Below are 18,781 nucleotides of genomic sequence, written 5' to 3' on the forward strand. Positions count from 1 at the left end.
AAGATTTTTTATTTTTGGATGGTAGTTGATTACTAATGGAATCATATCTGGCTTCACGGGTTGACATAAATGTGTTAAAGTATTTTAGACAGACCTTACTTGATGAATAAGTTTGGACTTTGCATGCACTTTCATTTCATACCAAAGTATTAAAATTTCCTATTGTTGATATTTGTCTTTCATCTTCCTATGCTTATTTGTTTTTGAAGTTTGATTTCACAGATGCATATGCTTATAAATAACATGAATATTAAATTTACAATGTTCATATTGCACATAACTTTTTATCTATTCGAATTTCAGGACAGGGGCCTGTGTATTTTAGAGCTGATTTAGAATATATGAAAATAGTTATCAGAACTCACTTTTCTGATACACGACACCATGCCCCAGAACATAGTGCCTACAAACAAACTGCTAAGCAATTCATCTTTGATGAATTCCAGAGATTTGGGTTAGACACTGAGTACCATACCTTTAACGACACAGCAGTTTCATCTTCAGTAAGTAGTAGCTGATAACGACACAGCAGTGTCATCTTCAGTGGTCAAATATGTTACACTTATTAAATATGTATTACAATGTATAATTTGAATTTGTCAGGATATGTTTGCAAAAAGGATCAGCAATAATGTCAATATGACTGAGACAATTTATCGACTTCTCACAGGAGTTATTGCCCTTAATAAACAATATTTTCACTCAAATGGGTATTAAATCTATGGCATAGTCATATTTCTCAAACTTGTGATATCACTACTACCATACCATTTCTATTAGGCATTACTACTGACTCAACTCTCATATTCAACAGTCAAACAAATCAAAAACCTTTGACAAGTTTTCATGAACACAGAATCAGTTAAATATAGGGTAAGGTCTAAATTTGAACCAAATATTAGGCGTAGGAAAATAAGTCATAATTCCGTAGCCAAGTCATTATCACAGTTATCATATCAGCTGATAGAGTTCTAACTTTGAAAGAATGTTGCTATTGTGGAAATTGTCAGTAAATGCCAATAACCAAGGAATGATTTTGTTGCCAAATTTATTATAACACCTATAGGTGTAATACCACCATTGTTTTTCCCCTATTAGTCTTTGTTAAATTTGCACTTTTTTCAAAAAATTGTGCAGAATTTATCTTTGTTTCAAATAAAGAAATACTTGGCATGAGTAAAGTTTTATCCTGTCCAGTACTACAGACAAATTTTCACATAACATTTCATTGCATATAAGAAAATAACCATCACTGGAAGTTAACCAATCAAATTTTCACCCCTTTGTTTCCTGTGTGCAAGCTTTAGTAACCATGAAACCTCAAGTTTCCAAAATATTCTATAGAAACACCAAATAAAAAAAGAATGGTGCTTTGAAACACCCAAGATATATGTTTATGACTCAGAAATTTTTTACTGCAATGAAATGTAGGATTAATTTCCTACAACTGTCAAATTCAAGGGAATATTTTTTTTCGACCCTTTTTTGTATGCAACCGAACGTGTCGTACTATGATTTGGTGGTATTACACCTAAAGAAGACTTTTTTGTTGAATAAACTTAATGTAATTTTTTTCCTTTGTAATACTGGTTATTTCAAGCATAACTGTTAAGTTTTGCCATAATCAGTTCAATAGTTTGAGAAAAATGTAGTATAATGTAAGACGACATCTACAGCGATTCGAGCAAAATTTCTTCAAAAACCCATATCAAGCAGCAGTATGATAGAATATAGTGTGGACCAATTAATGATCAAATATGTATCTCATCTGCCTACAAACAGTTGAATATGACACAAAAGATAACTCTATGATGATAAATACCTCTTATAGACCTCTTTGTCTTCATCATAAGGTCCCATTTGGTCCATTCATACCCCTCATTTCCTCAAAATTTTACTTTTTAGGCCAATAAATCAAAATTTTGGGGTAACTTTCACACATTTATGCAAGAAATGTGATAAGGAATTAGTAATTGAAGTATTCAAGCTGAATGAACTATCAAGATAAAAGTTTACTGACTCCATGGAGGTTTCAATAAGTACTTACGTAAAACTTAAATTTACGCCGCACATCAGAGAGGAACATAAAAAGCTTCCCTTTAAGTGAATAATTTGTTGTTACTGCTTCAAAAATAATTTCATTTACTTATAACTGTATATTTACTAAAGTATTACTTGGGAAAAAGTTTTCTTTTATAGCAAAATATAAGAAATAAGGAGAAAAAGTCAGAAAAAGCTCAACAAAACTCTAAGTATGGCTTGCTCTGTCTACTAATATCCATGGTAGAGTCCTATTTCAAGGCTATTTTCTCTAAAAATGTGTTTTTGAGACTCAATCCACTCAGAATATTTCATTTTTGTAATATTTCACTTTAATAGCATGAAGTTTTAACAAATAAGAGTACATACAAGGTCAAAGGTGCATGTGCAGCTTTCCATATTAGGTGTAATACCACCATTGTTTTTCCCCTATTAGTCTTTGTTAAATTTGCACTTTTCAAAAAACTGTGCAGAATTGATCTTTGCTTCAAATAAAGAAATACTTGGCATGAGTAAAGTTTTATTCTGTCCAGTACTACAGATAAAATTTCACATAACATTTCATTGCATATAAGAAAATATCCATCACTGGAAGTTAACCAATCAAATTTTCACCCCTTTTTTTCCTGTGTGCAAGCTTTAGTAACCATGAAACCTCAAGCTTCCAAAATATTCTATAGAAACACCAAATAAAAAAAGAATGGTGCTTTGAAACACCCAAGATATATGTTTATGACTCAGAAATTTTTTACTGCAATGAAATGTAGGATTAATTTCCTACAACTGTCAAATTCAAGGGAATGTTTTTTTTTCCACCCTTTTTCTTATGCAACCAAATGTGACGTACTATGATTTGGTGGTATTACACCTATGTAATGGAAATAAGAAATTAGGCATGGTAGATGTTACGTAGAAATGTACACTTTTTTTGCTCTTCAATGTAAAAGAGTACCACAAAGTGGCAATAAATTCAAAATTGAAAACTGTATTTCATGTGTACAACTATCCTATGCGATATTTTTATCTTTCTCCTTAAAACTAGCAACAATCAATATTTCTATCAAATGTGATTAATTTTCTTTTACTGTATATTCAGAAATTTTTGCATGCATTTTTGTGATTGTCGAACAATGTAATAAAAATATCCTGTCGCAATATTGAAAACATTGCAAGCATTTCTGAATAGCAGTATTAAGTATATTGTGTATCAATTGATAATTGAAGATGATCACTAGTGATGATCTTTATAACGTTTAATTATGTTTGTAATTTTAGGTGGAAAGTTAGAATATGTACATTTATTTACTACAGACATGAAATTTTGACTGTTTTTATATTATCATTGTATAGATTAGATAAATAAGGTATGAATGAAACATATGCTGAAGTGAAATTCACCAAAAAATTATTATCGAAAAGAACATAGAAAGTATTTATATTTTTACAGGCAACTTTTCAATCTGTGATTGGGGTACTCAAAGGTACAAGATTTGGAACAGCTGATGATTTGATTACAGGTCTTGGTGCACATTATGACACAGTATTGACATCGAAGGGTAAAGATTGTCTATAGATACAAGTTTCCTAAATACAGCAGCGTTAAATTAAATAAATGTGTCTCATCGTAGTGATAATATTTTGCACATAGATTAAGTGCTTTCTATTAAATGAAATTTAGATGTGAAATTAATTTATAGTGTACACTCAATGTTGAAATAAGTAAAGAGAGGAAATAATCCCCAATTTCATACGGTACACGAAAAGTCATAAATGAAAATAAAGAATTTAAACCGAATATTGAAATATTCTGATGTAATGGCAATGAAATGAAAGAAAATATACAAATGTATACCGGTAGTTAAACACACATGGCATATGTTTCAATGATTATCAAATAATGCCAGTGCTTTTCTTAAAATGTTTATATCAAATAAATAAAAAAGGATGATTTATGATGCAAATTTTCTCACTGAAAATTGATAATAATTTACAGAGTAAATTTAAACATTTTTGTTTAATCTATACAGGAGTGGATGATAATGGATCAGGTGTGGCAGCCATGTTGGAAGTCGTCCGACAACTCACTAATATAAATAATTCAGGATACAAGAGAAAAAACACAATTATATTTGTCTCGTTTGATTTAGAAGAATATGGAGGTAACGTTATAAACATTTAACATGAAATAATGAATCAAATAAATTTTATTAGTTTAATAGTCTTAAGAAAATTATTTAGATTTAAATGAGGTTAAGGATTAGAGAGATAGAACAGACACTATCTGCAGTTCAATCATGTGGAGAAAACATCAATATTATCTTTTTATCCTTTTACTGTGATCATTTTTGACATTTTATCTTTAGCAAACAGAAAAATGAAGTAGACCTTTTAATTGACATTTTAGTATTACCGATTGTTTTGAATATTATTCCTATTATAAATTGTTTTCTTAACCCTTAAGATTAACTATTGGCAATTTTTTGTTACCTAGGGTTGTCCGGAAGTCGGAACTTTCTACAGGACTGGCTCACTCCATGGTTGATTAAAAATTATGGCTTGACCCCACCAACAAGAATACATGGTGTTATTGTCCTTGACACAGTAATGGAGTATAACACTTCTAGCCAATCACAAGTCATTCCGCTAGATGCTTTGGACCAGGTAAGGTCAAATCAAGATCAGTTTATAGTTATTTTGGGGGTGAAAAATATTGGTTTTTTTTTCATATTTGGAATCATTCCTAAGATAGGTTTCCCAAGAAAAGATTGTATAGATATAAGGACATATTTTATGGTGGATCTTTGATAGTTTTTCTTTAATTTATTCACATTCTTTTTTTTCTAATTTGGATGATTAAGAGCTTCACATATTGTATATACATCTGTCTCTTGTTGAAGACAGTGTATTGACTTTTGGATGTCTTTTGTCATTGGGTTGCTGTATCCCACCTCTCTGTTTATCCATATATAGATATATAGACTCTCTGAACTTTCTGAAGTGATAACCATATATCAGAAACATTATTTTAAGCATGGATAAAATCTATGTTACAATTTTATATCAGTTTCAGCAATTTTTCCCAAGTGCTATTGAAAGTATAGCATCAGATAATTTTAGAGGAGACTTCATCACTTTAATTTACCGTCAACCTACCGATGATAGAGTTCTGGCAGAGACATTTAACTCGTCCTGGGCAGCTGCAGGAAGGGCTGAGTTTGAGATTGAATCATTCCCATTGCCATTTGCAGACTTACAGAGTGTTCCACAAGAACAACTAGCACTAATGTATCAATTCCTGAGAAGTGACCATTACAATTTCTGGGGAGCTAATTTACCTGCCATATTTCTCACTGATTCAGGTAACGTTTGAATATTTTATTTTAATTTTATACATAGAAATGTTTAAAGACTGGTCCAGCTTCAAATTAATTGAAATTATTTGTTAATTTAAATACTGTAAATTCAGAAATAAATCTGTACATATAGTATAGAAAATAACTGATTAATGGTAAAAAAGTGAGATCTAGTTCATACAATTGCAGACATTTTGTGAAAGAAAATCACTACTGAAATTATGAATGAGAGTTTTTATTATTACAGTATTCAAGTTTGTAAATACATGTTTAACTGACTTGATAGATAGGTACAGACAAGTTAAAGTTATCCATTAATGATAGAAAAATATGCATACTAAAACTGAAGTGTTAAAACTCGTAGGCTAACTATTCCTTCGTTAAAATTTTAGCTAATTTCCGTGGTGATATGATACAATGTTACCACAATCCTTGTGATGACCTTGACACAATGCTTACGGATGACAATGTCAATTTCCTGGGTAAAACAGCAGATACAGTCACAGCTACCATTCATAGACTTTCAGAACCTTTCAAAACAGGTTGGTAATTTACTATAGTACTAAGTATTCATTGTTTTCAAACTTGGAAAGATTGTCTGCAGTTATCTTGGCTGTGAAGTTAAACTTGCCTGGTCACATTTAATATTTATGTTATATTTTAAGAAGTGAATCCAGTAATGGGTAATATGGACTGGACCCATTGGTCACCATAGCATTTTCTTCTTCAATAAAATATCTCGTCAGTGGTCTTGTGGAAGCATGCTTGCCTAGCGTACATTGTGGATCCAATCTAAGGATTGATCAATTCAAAGACTTTTGAACTGGTATTGCTGCTTCTCTGCTAAGTACATGGCATTTTGGAGTTATAGCAAAGACTGGTCAGTTGAGAGTTTGAATGATATATCCAAATAAGATTAAATTCTTCCAGCAGACTGTAACCTAATGAGCTAGTATTTAATAAAGTCACCACATCAACATGTTATCATAATGAATATGCATGTAATATTTGTGCTGGTCTTTAAGCATCCATCAATCAAAATTTCAACTGAAGGAAAGTGTATGTTTCTTAGACCGTGACATATCTCTAAACAATGTAAATATATATGAATTGCCCAACATTTCATCTTAATTTTAATGTACACTGTTTTTGGATTGGAATCTTATTTTTAATGTACACTGTTTTTGGATTGAAATCTTATTTTTAATGACACTGTTTTTTTTAAGTGTAATCTGTATAGTACAGGTAATTGTTTTCATTAATCTATTAAGTACTGGTAATTTCTTTCATTAAGCTATTTAATGTTCATATGACAGTATGTCCAGTCTGTATATAATTCACAAATGAAAAAAATAACCTTTTTGATAATCATTAAAAATCTGTTGTTCAGGTAGCAATGCATTCATCACATTGGCCTTTGGCTTTTGGTTACTGAAGGTCATGGCGTTGAAAGTATATCCAATGATTATTAACATATGAAAAATGTAAGTATGGCTCTTATCTTTATCCAGGACCCAAGTTTCAAGGTCATATTGATATTGGCTGAGAAATATCTACTGTAGCAGAACACATAGCTGTCTTTATGATCTTCTGTAAAGTGTGTCTGCTTAAAATCATAGGGGTATTTGACAGGGGGGAGGGGCAGTCTCAACATTCAAATTTGGATACAGGTGTCCGGCTGGGGTTTGAAAAACACTCCCCATTCACCTATTGATTTTCGCGTATATACATGACCCATACCAGCATCACGTCTGTTTATACCTTTATATAGGAAAGACACCCCCTTGGAATTTGAACACCTTTATGTATTGTCTTATGATATTTTAGTACACATTAAATAGTAAAATCTTAATGTTGACAGATTATGTGGGTGATATATGTGAGGACAGCATGGTGATGGAGTTAATAGTCAATCAGTCATGTACTTCATATTTACAAGGATTTCAGAGCCAACCACTTTGTCAGTGAGTATAAATATTATACATATTGTTTTTATAAATTGGTCATAGGGTAAATGTCAATGAAAAGCAACCCAACTACTCATAATCTCAAAAAAAAACCACTAGATGTGACTATTTAGGCCAACAAAAGACAGCACCTGTCAGTGTTCAGACTTTAGAATTTGAAATAAATGTACCATAATGATACTGATGCAATCATTATGGTATAACTTTAAATCATCATAATAGTCATTAAAAATCTATTTGTTTATTAGCAAAGCATTCATTATAGTAACCTTAAACTTAACAATGATATGCATGTCATGGCTAAAAGGTAAGGGAAGTAATACTTCAATGCTTTGATTTTAACCAGTATTTCAATAGCCATACTAGCTGCGGAACCGTAGCTATAATGGTCCTTATGATATTTTTTGACAATTTGTGGACATTGTCAAAAAATATCTTAAGGACGATAAGAGCTACGGTTCCACAGCTATAGCCTTACCTATTACTAAGTGAAATATTACAAAATCATATAAATTTACATTGAAATACTTAAGAATTATAGATTTACTGAACTATTAATATTCATTTGGCAAATATTTTTGAGTCTTTCATTCTAACTTTGATTATTTTAACCTCATTTAAAAGCATTATATTGATAAATCATGCTGCAAGTGTGAGACCTTTGATTAATCTTGTTGCAAGTGTGAGACCTTTGATTAATCTTGTTGCAAGTGTGAGACCATTGATTAATCATTATACAAGTGTGAGACCATTTTTTGTCTCGCCTTGACGGAGGCAAAAAGCGAGACATAGGTATGCTGTTCCCGGCCACGGCAGCGGCATCAACAATGTATTAGTTTGTGATTAGGTCTAGTTTATGGTGAACCACAAGTGGAAGGTCAATCATATTTGGTATGCAGTTGTATTAGCATTGGCAAATCTCATTTCCATGAAGATTATTTGGCCCTGCCCCCTCAGTCATGGTCTATTGACTTTGAAACTTTTGCTAAGTTTACATTTATTAGTTTGTGATTAGGTCAGCTCAAAGGGAACCACAAGTGGTAGGTCAATCATATTTGGTATGCAGTTGTATTAGCATTGGCACATCTCATTTCCATGGAGATTTTTTTGCCCTGCCCCTCAGTCATGGTCTATTGACTTTGAAACTTTTGCTTAGTTTACATGTATTAGTTTGTGATTAGGTCTAGTTTATGTTGAACCACAAGTGGAAAGTCAATCATATTTTGTATGCAGTTGTATTAGCATTGGCACATCTCATTTCCATGGAGATTTTTTGGCCCTGCCCCTCAGTCATGGTCTATTGACTTTGAAACTTTTGCTTAGTTTACATGTATTAGTTTGTGATTAGGTCTAGTTTATGGTGAACCACAAGTGGAAGGTCAATCATATTTGGTATGCATTTGTATTAGTATTGGCACATCTCATTTCCATGGAGAATATTTGGCCCTGCCCCCTCAGTCATGGTCTATTGACTTTGAAACTTTTGTTTAGTTTAAATGTATTAGTTTGTGATTAGATCAGTATAAGATGAACTGCTAATGTTAAGTCAATGATATTTGGTATGCAAATTTATTGGCATTTGCAAGTATAGTTTCCATGGAGATTATATAGCCCCACCCCCTCTTCATGGCTCATTGACTTTGAAACTTTTACATAGTGTACAAGTTAATGTTTGTGTTTAGGTTTGTTTAAAGGGAACGACTTATAATAAGTCAATGGTATTTGGTATGTAGTTGTATTAGCATTGGCACATCTCATTTCCATGGAGATTGTTTAGCCATGTACCTCAGTCATGTTTCATTGACTTTGAATATTTGCATAACTTACATGTTAAAGAATTGCTATTTTAATTTCAACATTTGCATAATCAAAATTACAAAAAGGCGAGACACATCTCTGTGATAACAGTTTATGTTGAGCCTGCGACTTCTGTCGCAGAAAGCGAGACATAGGGATAGTGATTCGGTGGTGGCCACATCGGCGTTAACAAGCTTCTTAAAACCTTAATATTTCAGAAGGTAGAAGATTTAGATCCTTCATACTTTGTATATAGATGCCTTATGTTATGAAGTTTGCATCTGTCATATGTACATTGTCTTTGACTTCATTTTCAAAATTCAGTAACTACCGTCTTTTGGTGTGTATAGTGCGCATTTGTGTATTGTGCGCACCCCCTTTATGGTCCAAGAAACTTGAGAAAAAAAGTTTCTTGTTCATATAATACTCATAGATATTTTCGGAAAAGTCACAGCTCCAAAATCGGCAAACAGGAAGTCTACCGGTAAACTGGAAGTTTTTTAAATGGACACCGATGTCAGAGAATTCCGTACAGAATACGTTATTAATACGAAATTGCAAATATTCTGACAAATGAATAAGAATTTTATTTTAAAATGTAAGTAGATTGAGATAAATCTTCATTTAAGTTTGTTTTTTAAAACCAAATTTAATAAATTGTTTGAGTATCAAAGACAAGATTAAATATCCTAATTAATGTTCTGATTGAAGCAATAACATAATTACGAATCAGTCAAATAATTATCATTAACATCTATTTCTTAATCTTTAATGATTAATAAACACATGTAAGCTGAAATAAATTGTTAAAATCTCATTATTTTTATTTTTTGTTTGTTGATTCTAGCTGTTAATCCGGATTATCACACCTCAATCAATGGGTCTAATTGATGTCAAAACAAATCAATGACAGGTTCACCTTGTTCCTAATTAAATTCGTTCAGGTTACAATTATGGGATTATCATGTTTTCAATCATAATTTCTTGAAAGGTTTTAAACAGTTGTTTAAAAGTTACAAAGTAGAAACGTATTTATAAAAAAAAACTTCTCATAGACTAAATCATCACTTTACAATATTAAGTCACATGACTGGCAATCACCTGATACATTAGAAAAAATGGCGGTTTATCTTTTCAAAAAGATCGTGGTTTATTCAATTTTCATAAACTTATCTTCTACTCTCCATGATGAACACATACAAAAACAGCAAGTTATGACAACAAGAAACACAGAGGCTAATTTAACCGACAACAAAAGCTTTATTGTGTCTTTATTAAGACATGGCAAACTTCCGGATTGCAAACAGATGGACAAATTTACTAGAGACTAAAGAGATATAAAATGTATTTTATTGGAATAAAACATGACATATCAAGTACCATAAGATACATATTACAAATATAACATGTAAAACATAATAACAATCGAGGTTATAGCAAAAAATTCCGTACTCTTCACTTCACCTGGTATTTTCTTTGGTCGGAGTTTGGACCTGAAAAAAGACTAAGAAAATGTTTGTAGGCATGTATAATGCGCAACCCTCTTACAAGAAACACGACCCAGGGTATAAATGTGCGCACTATACACACCGCATGACGGTACTTGAAAAAAAAGTTAAGATTTTTAGTATTCTTAATTTCTCTCTTATTGAGAGTAATAGGATAACTATATTTGGTATGTGCGTACCTTGCAAGGTCCTCATGCCTGTCAGACAGTTTTCACTTGACCTCAACCTCATTTCATGTATCAGTGAACAAGGTTAAGTTTTCATGGTCAAGTCCATATCTCAGATACTATAAGCAATAGGTCTACTATATTTGGTGTATGGAATGATTGTAAGGTGTTCATGTCCAACTGGCAGGTGTCATGTGACCTTGACCTCATTTTCATGGTTCAGTGGTTAAAGTTAAGTTTTTGTGTTTTGGTCTGTTTTTCTAATACTGTATGCAATAGGTCAACTGTATTTGGGGTATGAAAATATTTTACGATGTACATGTCAGTCTGGCAGGTTTTATTTGACCTTGACCTCATTTTTACTGTTCATTGCTCAATGTTAAGTTTTTGTGTTTTGGTCTGTTTTACTTAAACTATGAGCAATAGCTCAACTATATTTGGTGTATGGGATGATTGTAAGATGTATATGTCTGTCTGGCAGTTATCATCTGACCTTGACCTCCTGTTCATGGTTCATTGGTCAATGTTAAGTTTTCCTGGTTAAGTTTTTTTTTAGAAACTATATGCAATAGGTCAACTATATTAAAAGCATGTAATGATTGAAAGGTGTCCATGTCTGTCTGGCAGGGTTCATCTGACCTTGACCTCATTTTCATGGTTTATTTATCAATGTTTAAGTTTTCCTGGTTAAGTTTGTTTCTTAGATACTATGTGGAATAGGTCAACTATATTTAAAGCATAGAATGATTGTAAGGGGTACATGTCTGTCTGGCAGAGTTCATTTGACCTTGACCTCATTTTCATGATTCTTTGCTCAATACATGTATAAAGTTTTCATGGTTTGGTCTCTTTCTTGTATACTATAAGCAATAGGTCAACTGTATTTGGTGTATGGAATGATTTTAAGGTGTACATGTATTTCTGGCTTGGTTTATCTGACCTTGACCTCATTTTAAATGATCATGTTAAGTTTATGTGACACTTGTAGTAAAACTTTATATTTAGGACTATCAGCATAAAATCAATGGTCAGTAAAGCAGGCGAGACATTTCAGCATGTGCACTCTTGTTTAATCATGTTGCAAGTGTGAGACCATTGTTTAGTCATTGTGCAATGTGAGACCATTGATTAATCGTGTTGCAAGGGTGAGACCATTGATCAATCATGTTGCAAGTTTGAGACCATTGATTAATCATGTTGCAAGTGTTAGACAATAGGTTTATCATGTTGCAAGTGTTAGACCATTGATAAATCATGTTTCAAGTGTGAAACCATTGTTAAATCATTTTATGAGTGTGTGATTATTGTTTCATCATGTTGCGAGAATGAGACCATTAGTTCATCATGAGACCATTGTTTTATCCTGTTACCATTATAAAACTATTTTACTTATTTGATAATTCAATCAAAGGAGATGTATGGTAAATTCAGAACCAACTCACAACCACAAAAAAACAAAAGATATTTAGAGCTTGGCATATGGTCTTCGATAATAGACTTTATTTTATATCATGCTCTAAATTGTCCAACATTAAGAGAAGTTGTGAAGTTTAACAGACACTACCAATGACTTGCCGTCAACATCATTAGGTTACTTGGTAGTATTGTTGACAGCTATTGTTAATGCTATTTTAAAGAACTTGGTAGCATTGTTGATAGATGTTTTACTGCTACTTTAGAGTACTTGGTAGCATTGTTGATTTCTATTTAATTACAATTTTAGAGTTCTTGGTAGCATTGTTGATATCTATTTTTACTGCTATTTTAGAGTTCTTGGTAGCATTGTAGATATCTATTGTTACTTCTATTTTAGAGTTCTTGGTAGCATTGTAGATATCTATTGTTACTGTTATTTTAGAGTTCATGGTAGCATTGTTAATATCTATTGTTACTGCTATTTTAGAGTTCTTGGTAGCATTGTTGATATCTATTTTTACTGCTATTTTAGAGTTCTTGGTAGCATTGTTAATATCTATTGTGGTAGCATTGTTGATATCTATTTTTACTGCTATTTTAGAGTTCTTGGTAGCATTGTTAATATCTATTGTTACTACAATTTTAGAGTTCTTGGTAACATTGTTAATATCTGTTGTTACTGCTATAAATTTCAATCCTGGTATCTATGATTAGTTTATTTAGAGTACTTGGTACTATTGTTGATATCTATTGTTACTGCTATTTTAGAGTATTGGGTAGCATTGTTAATATCTGTTGTTACTGCTATTTTAGAGTACTTGATACCATTGTTGATATCTATTTTTACTGCTATTTTAGAGTCGTGGTAGCATTGTTGATATCTATTGTTAATGATATTTTAGAGTCGTGGTAGCATTGTAGATATCTATTTTTACTGCAATTGTAGAGTTCTTGGTAGCATTGTTGATATCTATTGTTAATGCTATTTTAGTGTACATGGTACCAATGTTGATATTTATTTTCTACAATTTTAGAGTACTTGGTAGCATTGTTGATATCTATTGTTACTGTTATTGTAGAGTACTTGATAGCATTGTTGATAGATGTTTTACTGTTATTGTAGAGTACTTGATAGCATTGTTGATAGATGTTTAAGTCCACTAATGCCAGGAGAAACATGTAACAGGAACAGAATGTTGTCAGATGTTGTCACCATGGTGATGGTTGCTAAGATGTTACCAGTTGGATTTGATGCCTCAACTTGTGGTAAGCAGAACTTGTTCCGGAAGTTTGGTTGGTTTATTTAAGAATTATATTTTTTTCTCAAACTTGAAATGGAAATATAAGCTTACAACCAGTTAACAATAGGTGTAGAATCAAATTTCCAGTGCATATAAATTAAATTTTGTATTATTTCATTTTATGAGCTAATTCCTTTAAATCAAAAGCCTCTGAAATCAGAATTTTACCAGAACTTTCTTGTTAATTTTACACCTTCATCAGCAATTTCACAAATTTTCTACAATATAAACCAGGGGAAAGATGATAATCTCATGTTGAATCTATAAATATGTAAGTGTTGTGGTAGTTAATAACTGGATTATGTGTTCTGAGTTTTCCAAAATAGAAATAAATTGACATCAATGATACAAATTTGGACTGTGCTAAGTAAAGAGACATTGACTTTCATAACATGTAAACCAACTTATTTTATATAAACGTCGAGATAGAAATGATGGATTGATAATTCAAACATTTATACTCACTGACATATATCTTTTGGTCATAATTTTTTCCTTGTGAATATATATACTTATGCCAAAAATCCAAATGTGTTTTCTTGTGTTTTATTTTATTTATATTTTTTTTTCCTTTCTTCTTTCTCCAAAATATAGGCCGTACTTTATTGAACGATACTATGGAAACAATGCATATATAATGATATAGTAAATGTATATTTCAAATTATAGATTACCAACAAGTACTTACTTGTCCTATGTAATTATATACTACATAGTTTAACAAGGCCAGGATAAGATACTGGTATATTATGTGTATCAACTGAACAACGTTCAAATTTTCAATAAAGGTTTTCTTTTTTTTTTTAAATTTATATTTATCTTTTTTTCCCACTTGAGCATTTTTTTACTCATAGCCTTATGGAAAGAACCATCATTTTTACTCTGATTAATATTTCAAATGTTTGTTTTTTAGGTGCTGCCAATCACTCAGATAATGGTGATCAGTCCATATCAGATATGTGTTTAGGACAATGGGGAAGCTGTGCATCTCAACAAGATTGTCATATGGCCACATGGTCATATAACCCCAATACACAGATGATTTCATTTAATATAACAGCAGCTGTAGATAGTAGTAAATGGCTGGGTATTGGATTTAATGGACAGAAAGCAATGGTAAGTTGCTAGTTAGTGTTAGTTTTGGATTTAATGGTCAGAGATAGCTATGTAAGAAACATTGATATAGTATTATTTTTTAGCTGCTCTTGACTAAGTTTTATGCCTCACCTATGATAGTTTTCTGGTCTGTCCTTCTATCCCTCCCTAATCAGTTTAAATTTTGGTCTTAATGTTGTTTGTCGTCTTGATACTAAGTACACATGTGCATTATGACTTAAATGCCAAATTAGGGTTTTGACTTAGATTTCATAGTTCACTGAACATGGAAATGTCATATGTCAAAGATTTGGTTTAAGGTAGTTTGTGGCCACATCAACTTGAAACCTAGTACACATGTTCCTTTTGAAGTTAACTTTATCTTAATACATATGTAAAATTAGGATTTTGACCCAAATTTCATGGTTCATTAAACATGGAAATGCAATGGTGTGATCGGGCAGGGTGTCCTATGGACACATATTTTAGTTAAAAGAGGAATTTTGATTGTATTTTTTCAGGCTGGTTCAGATGCTTTAGTTGGATGGATAACACCCCAAGAAACAGTTACAGTTACTGACAGGTAAATATAAATATATCTTATATTGTAATGAATTTGATTAACCGTATATGGATATGATTTAATTTTGGATGTAACACGTCTTCTGATTGGCTGAAAGTTTTTTGTCTATCAGCTCATAGACTTAATTTTGTCATGTGACCGTGACTTCATCAACGTTTTTCATGATTTCTCATTAAAAATGGAATTTAGAATTAAATTATAAGGAATGACTGTAATATATTTTGTGTCTATTCGAAATAACCTCAAAAATGTTGTGCACACTCGTCACTGAATTACCCGCATAGTGGGTTATTTAAAAGTGTGCACCACATTTTTTTTGTTATTTCTTCATAGACAGAAAAAATATTACAGTCATTCCTTAAATAATCACTTTGCATGCTTTATGCCCTGACTCACTTAGTTTGTGGCAATCACCTTATTCATTTGTCTGTTCTTTTGTTCATTACTATTGTTGAATTTTTCCTCAGATTCTATATTAAGGATGTACTTAGGTGAAATTAAAAAAATCTAGAATTTAAAATTGATACTATAAGTCAGAAGAGCATTAGTTAAGGAACAAAATAAGCTAAAAATATTGATAGCTAGGTTATACAGCTCCTTTTCGAGATATTTAATTTTAAAAAAATGGCGGGAAAAGGCTGACTCAGACTTTTACCTTATATTTGCATTGGTATTATTTGGGTCTCAAATCGAAAGAAAAGAAATCTAGAATCTGCTTAAATTTTGGTAAATGACCTTTAAGGAGCTATTGAAGTCTTATATGAAAAGAAAAATTGGTGTTATGGGGCAAAATATTTTACCCTGTATTGTAGGGAAAAAACCAAGGAGTCCAAACACCTGACAAAAATTCCTAAACCTGACCTAAGTACATCCTTAAGGTGTGATTTGGTATTGGAACTGGAACTTTTTCATGATTTATACTGTTTAAGCAATTTTCAGACCTGCTTAGCAGTCACTTCTTGTTTAATGATACATGTAACCTTAATTTTTTGAGAAAAGAAGACTTTCAAGTCTTCTTTTAAGACCTATACTAGCAAGCCAAAGGTTCCTAAATATGGAAGTTCCAAGAGTAACTTTTTATGTGCTTTATAACTTCAATATTGTAAACCTCATTTTGACACAGATCTTCGTATGTACACATAATTTGTTGTGTTTTTGTTTTAAAAAATCTTTGCATTATTTCACGAAACAACAGATAGGAAAGATATGCAGATAAGGTTTAAACTACAATCCCTTATGTAAATTTTCTCATGTTTTAATGTTTCCCTTTTTGTTTGCATTAATTTTTTACATTTTCATCATTGGTATGTAATACAAAATGTCTCAAATTTTACCATACAGCCTTCAACAATGAGCAAAACCCATACCATATAGTAAGCTACAAAAGGCCCTGGCATGACAAAATTGAAAACAATTCAAAAGAGAAAATAAACAGCCTGATTTATGCTAAACACAATAAATGAAAACAAATATGGACTGTTAAAACATAAAGACTATTAATCACCAAAGCAATATAGAATTGAGAACATTTGAATTTCAGATGTAACTTCATCATATAAATAGTGTTTGCCAAGGTGACTGTTTTTTGCTTTTCTTTCTGTCTATGGCAAAAAGTACTAAATTTATATAGAAAGAAGAACATTTGAAGTATTGGGATATCCAATTAACACCTGTGGATTTGTAGCACTTTGCAAGATACATACCTGCCAACCTTTCAAAATCTCCATGGGGACCTAATGCTCCTCTTATATTGTGATAAGTGTTTTAAATTTACTACTGTATTGTTTGAAAGAGTATGTTTGTGCTTAGATACCCTTTTATCTCATTTGAATGCCTGTTTTGAAGTGTTCAATTTGTACAATTAAGAATTTCAAAATTCAGGTCAACACCTCTCATGGGGTAAATCCCCCATAAATCGTGAAGGTTGGCAGGTCTGATTAGATATGTGAATGTACTAAAATCAAAATCGATCAAGAACATTGTAACATTTCATAATCATTATAATACCAGTACTAAGATTTTTGTCGAGCCTGCGACTTTTGTCGCAGAAAGCTCGACATAGGGATAGTGATCCGGCGGCGGCGTTAGCTAACTTCTTAAAAGCTTTATATTTTCCAAGGTGGAAGACCTGGATGCTTCATACTTTGTATATAGATGCCTTATGTTATGAAATTTCCGTCTGTCATATGTCCATTGTCCTTGACCTCATTTTCATGGTTCAGTGACTACTTGAAAAAAAAGTTAACATTTTTTGTAATGTTAATTTCTCTCTTATTATGAGTAATAGGATAACTATATTTAATATGTGTGTACCTTGCAAGGTCCTTATGCCCGTCAGACAGTTTTCATCTGACCTCGACCTCATTTCATGGATCAGTGAACAAGGTTAAGTTTTCGTGGTCAAGTCCATATATCAGATACCATAAGCAATAGGTCTTCTATATTTGGTGTATGGAATGATTGTAAGGTGTACATGTCCAACTGGCAGGTGTCATGTGACCTTGGCCTCATTTTCATGGTTCAGTGGTTAAAGTTACGTTTTTGTGTTTTGGTCTTTTTTTCTAATACTATATGCAAACGGTCAACTATATTTGGTGTATGGAAATATTTTACAATGTACATGTCAGTCTGGCAGGTTTTATTTGACCTTGACCTCATGTTCACGGTTCATTGCTCAGTGTTTAGTTTTTATGAAATGGTCTGTTTTTCTTAAACTATGACCAATAGGTCAACTAAATTTGTTGTATGGAATGATTGTAAGGTGTATATGTCTGTCTGGCAGGTATCATCTGACCTTGACCTCATTTTCATGGTTCATTGGTCAATGTTAAGATTTCCTGGTTAAGTTTGTTTCTTAGATACTATAAGCAATAGGTCAACTATATTTGGTGTATCGAATGATTGTAAGGTGTACATGTATTTCCGGTTTGGTTTATCTGACCTTGACCTCATTTTCTTGGATCATGTTAAGTTTATGTGATACTTTTAGTAAAGCTTTATATTTAGGACTATCAACATAAAATCAATGGTCAGTAAAGAAGGCGAGGCGTGTGCACTCTTGTGCCTTATGCTATAGTTCAAAAATATCCTATATCTTTATCTGCAATTAAGAATGATTGAAGATCACTATATATTTTAATAAATGCATATGGCCCAGGGGATTGAACATATATAGAGGTTTTGTCCAAACAATCAGACGTCAAAGTGTCACACATTCATTTTTTGTCTCTAAAGACTTTGGTTAATTTTACCTTTTTGAAAATGTACAATTTTTCACATATCGCACTCTTCCTCAAGTACACCTTGAACAATTATCTTCCAACCTAACATTGGTGGTCCCAAATTCACTTCAAAGTTTATCAAATTTTTAAGAATTGTTGTCTGGGAGTAGGTATACATTTTAACCATTTTCACCTTCATCAGACTTTAAATTTGAAAAACAAGCCATTTTTTGCTGAAATTATATTTTTTTTAGATATGGTAGTCTTTGGGTCTGAATAGTTTTGAACTATGTTCATTTTATTTGTTATTAAGGAATTAATGAATTTTGAATG

The 18,781-nt window shown here is 31.8% G+C and overlaps 1 protein-coding gene across 7 annotated transcripts in view; it reads left to right on the forward strand.

Moving 5' to 3' along the window:
- The window catches only part of LOC127735795 (uncharacterized), a 216,451-nt gene that overhangs the window by 190,882 nt on the left and 6,788 nt on the right, over positions 1–18,781 (forward strand). For all 7 annotated transcript variants that reach the window (XM_052246113.1, XM_052246115.1, XM_052246111.1 and 4 more), the window contains 10 exons: positions 304–503; positions 3,488–3,596; positions 4,068–4,199; positions 4,532–4,701; positions 5,105–5,399; positions 5,786–5,935; positions 7,255–7,357; positions 13,372–13,514; positions 14,463–14,665; positions 15,166–15,227. In XM_052246113.1, coding sequence (XP_052102073.1) covers positions 304–503; positions 3,488–3,596; positions 4,068–4,199; positions 4,532–4,701; positions 5,105–5,399; positions 5,786–5,935; positions 7,255–7,357; positions 13,372–13,514; positions 14,463–14,665; positions 15,166–15,227 — 1,567 coding nt within the window. The remainder of the gene's footprint in view (positions 1–303; positions 504–3,487; positions 3,597–4,067; positions 4,200–4,531; positions 4,702–5,104; positions 5,400–5,785; positions 5,936–7,254; positions 7,358–13,371; positions 13,515–14,462; positions 14,666–15,165; positions 15,228–18,781) is intronic.

The sequence above is a fragment of the Mytilus californianus genome, unplaced genomic scaffold (genome assembly GCF_021869535.1).
Source record: "Mytilus californianus isolate M0D057914Y unplaced genomic scaffold, xbMytCali1.0.p SCAF_3, whole genome shotgun sequence".
Classification (NCBI taxonomy): Eukaryota; Metazoa; Mollusca; class Bivalvia; order Mytilida; family Mytilidae; genus Mytilus; species Mytilus californianus.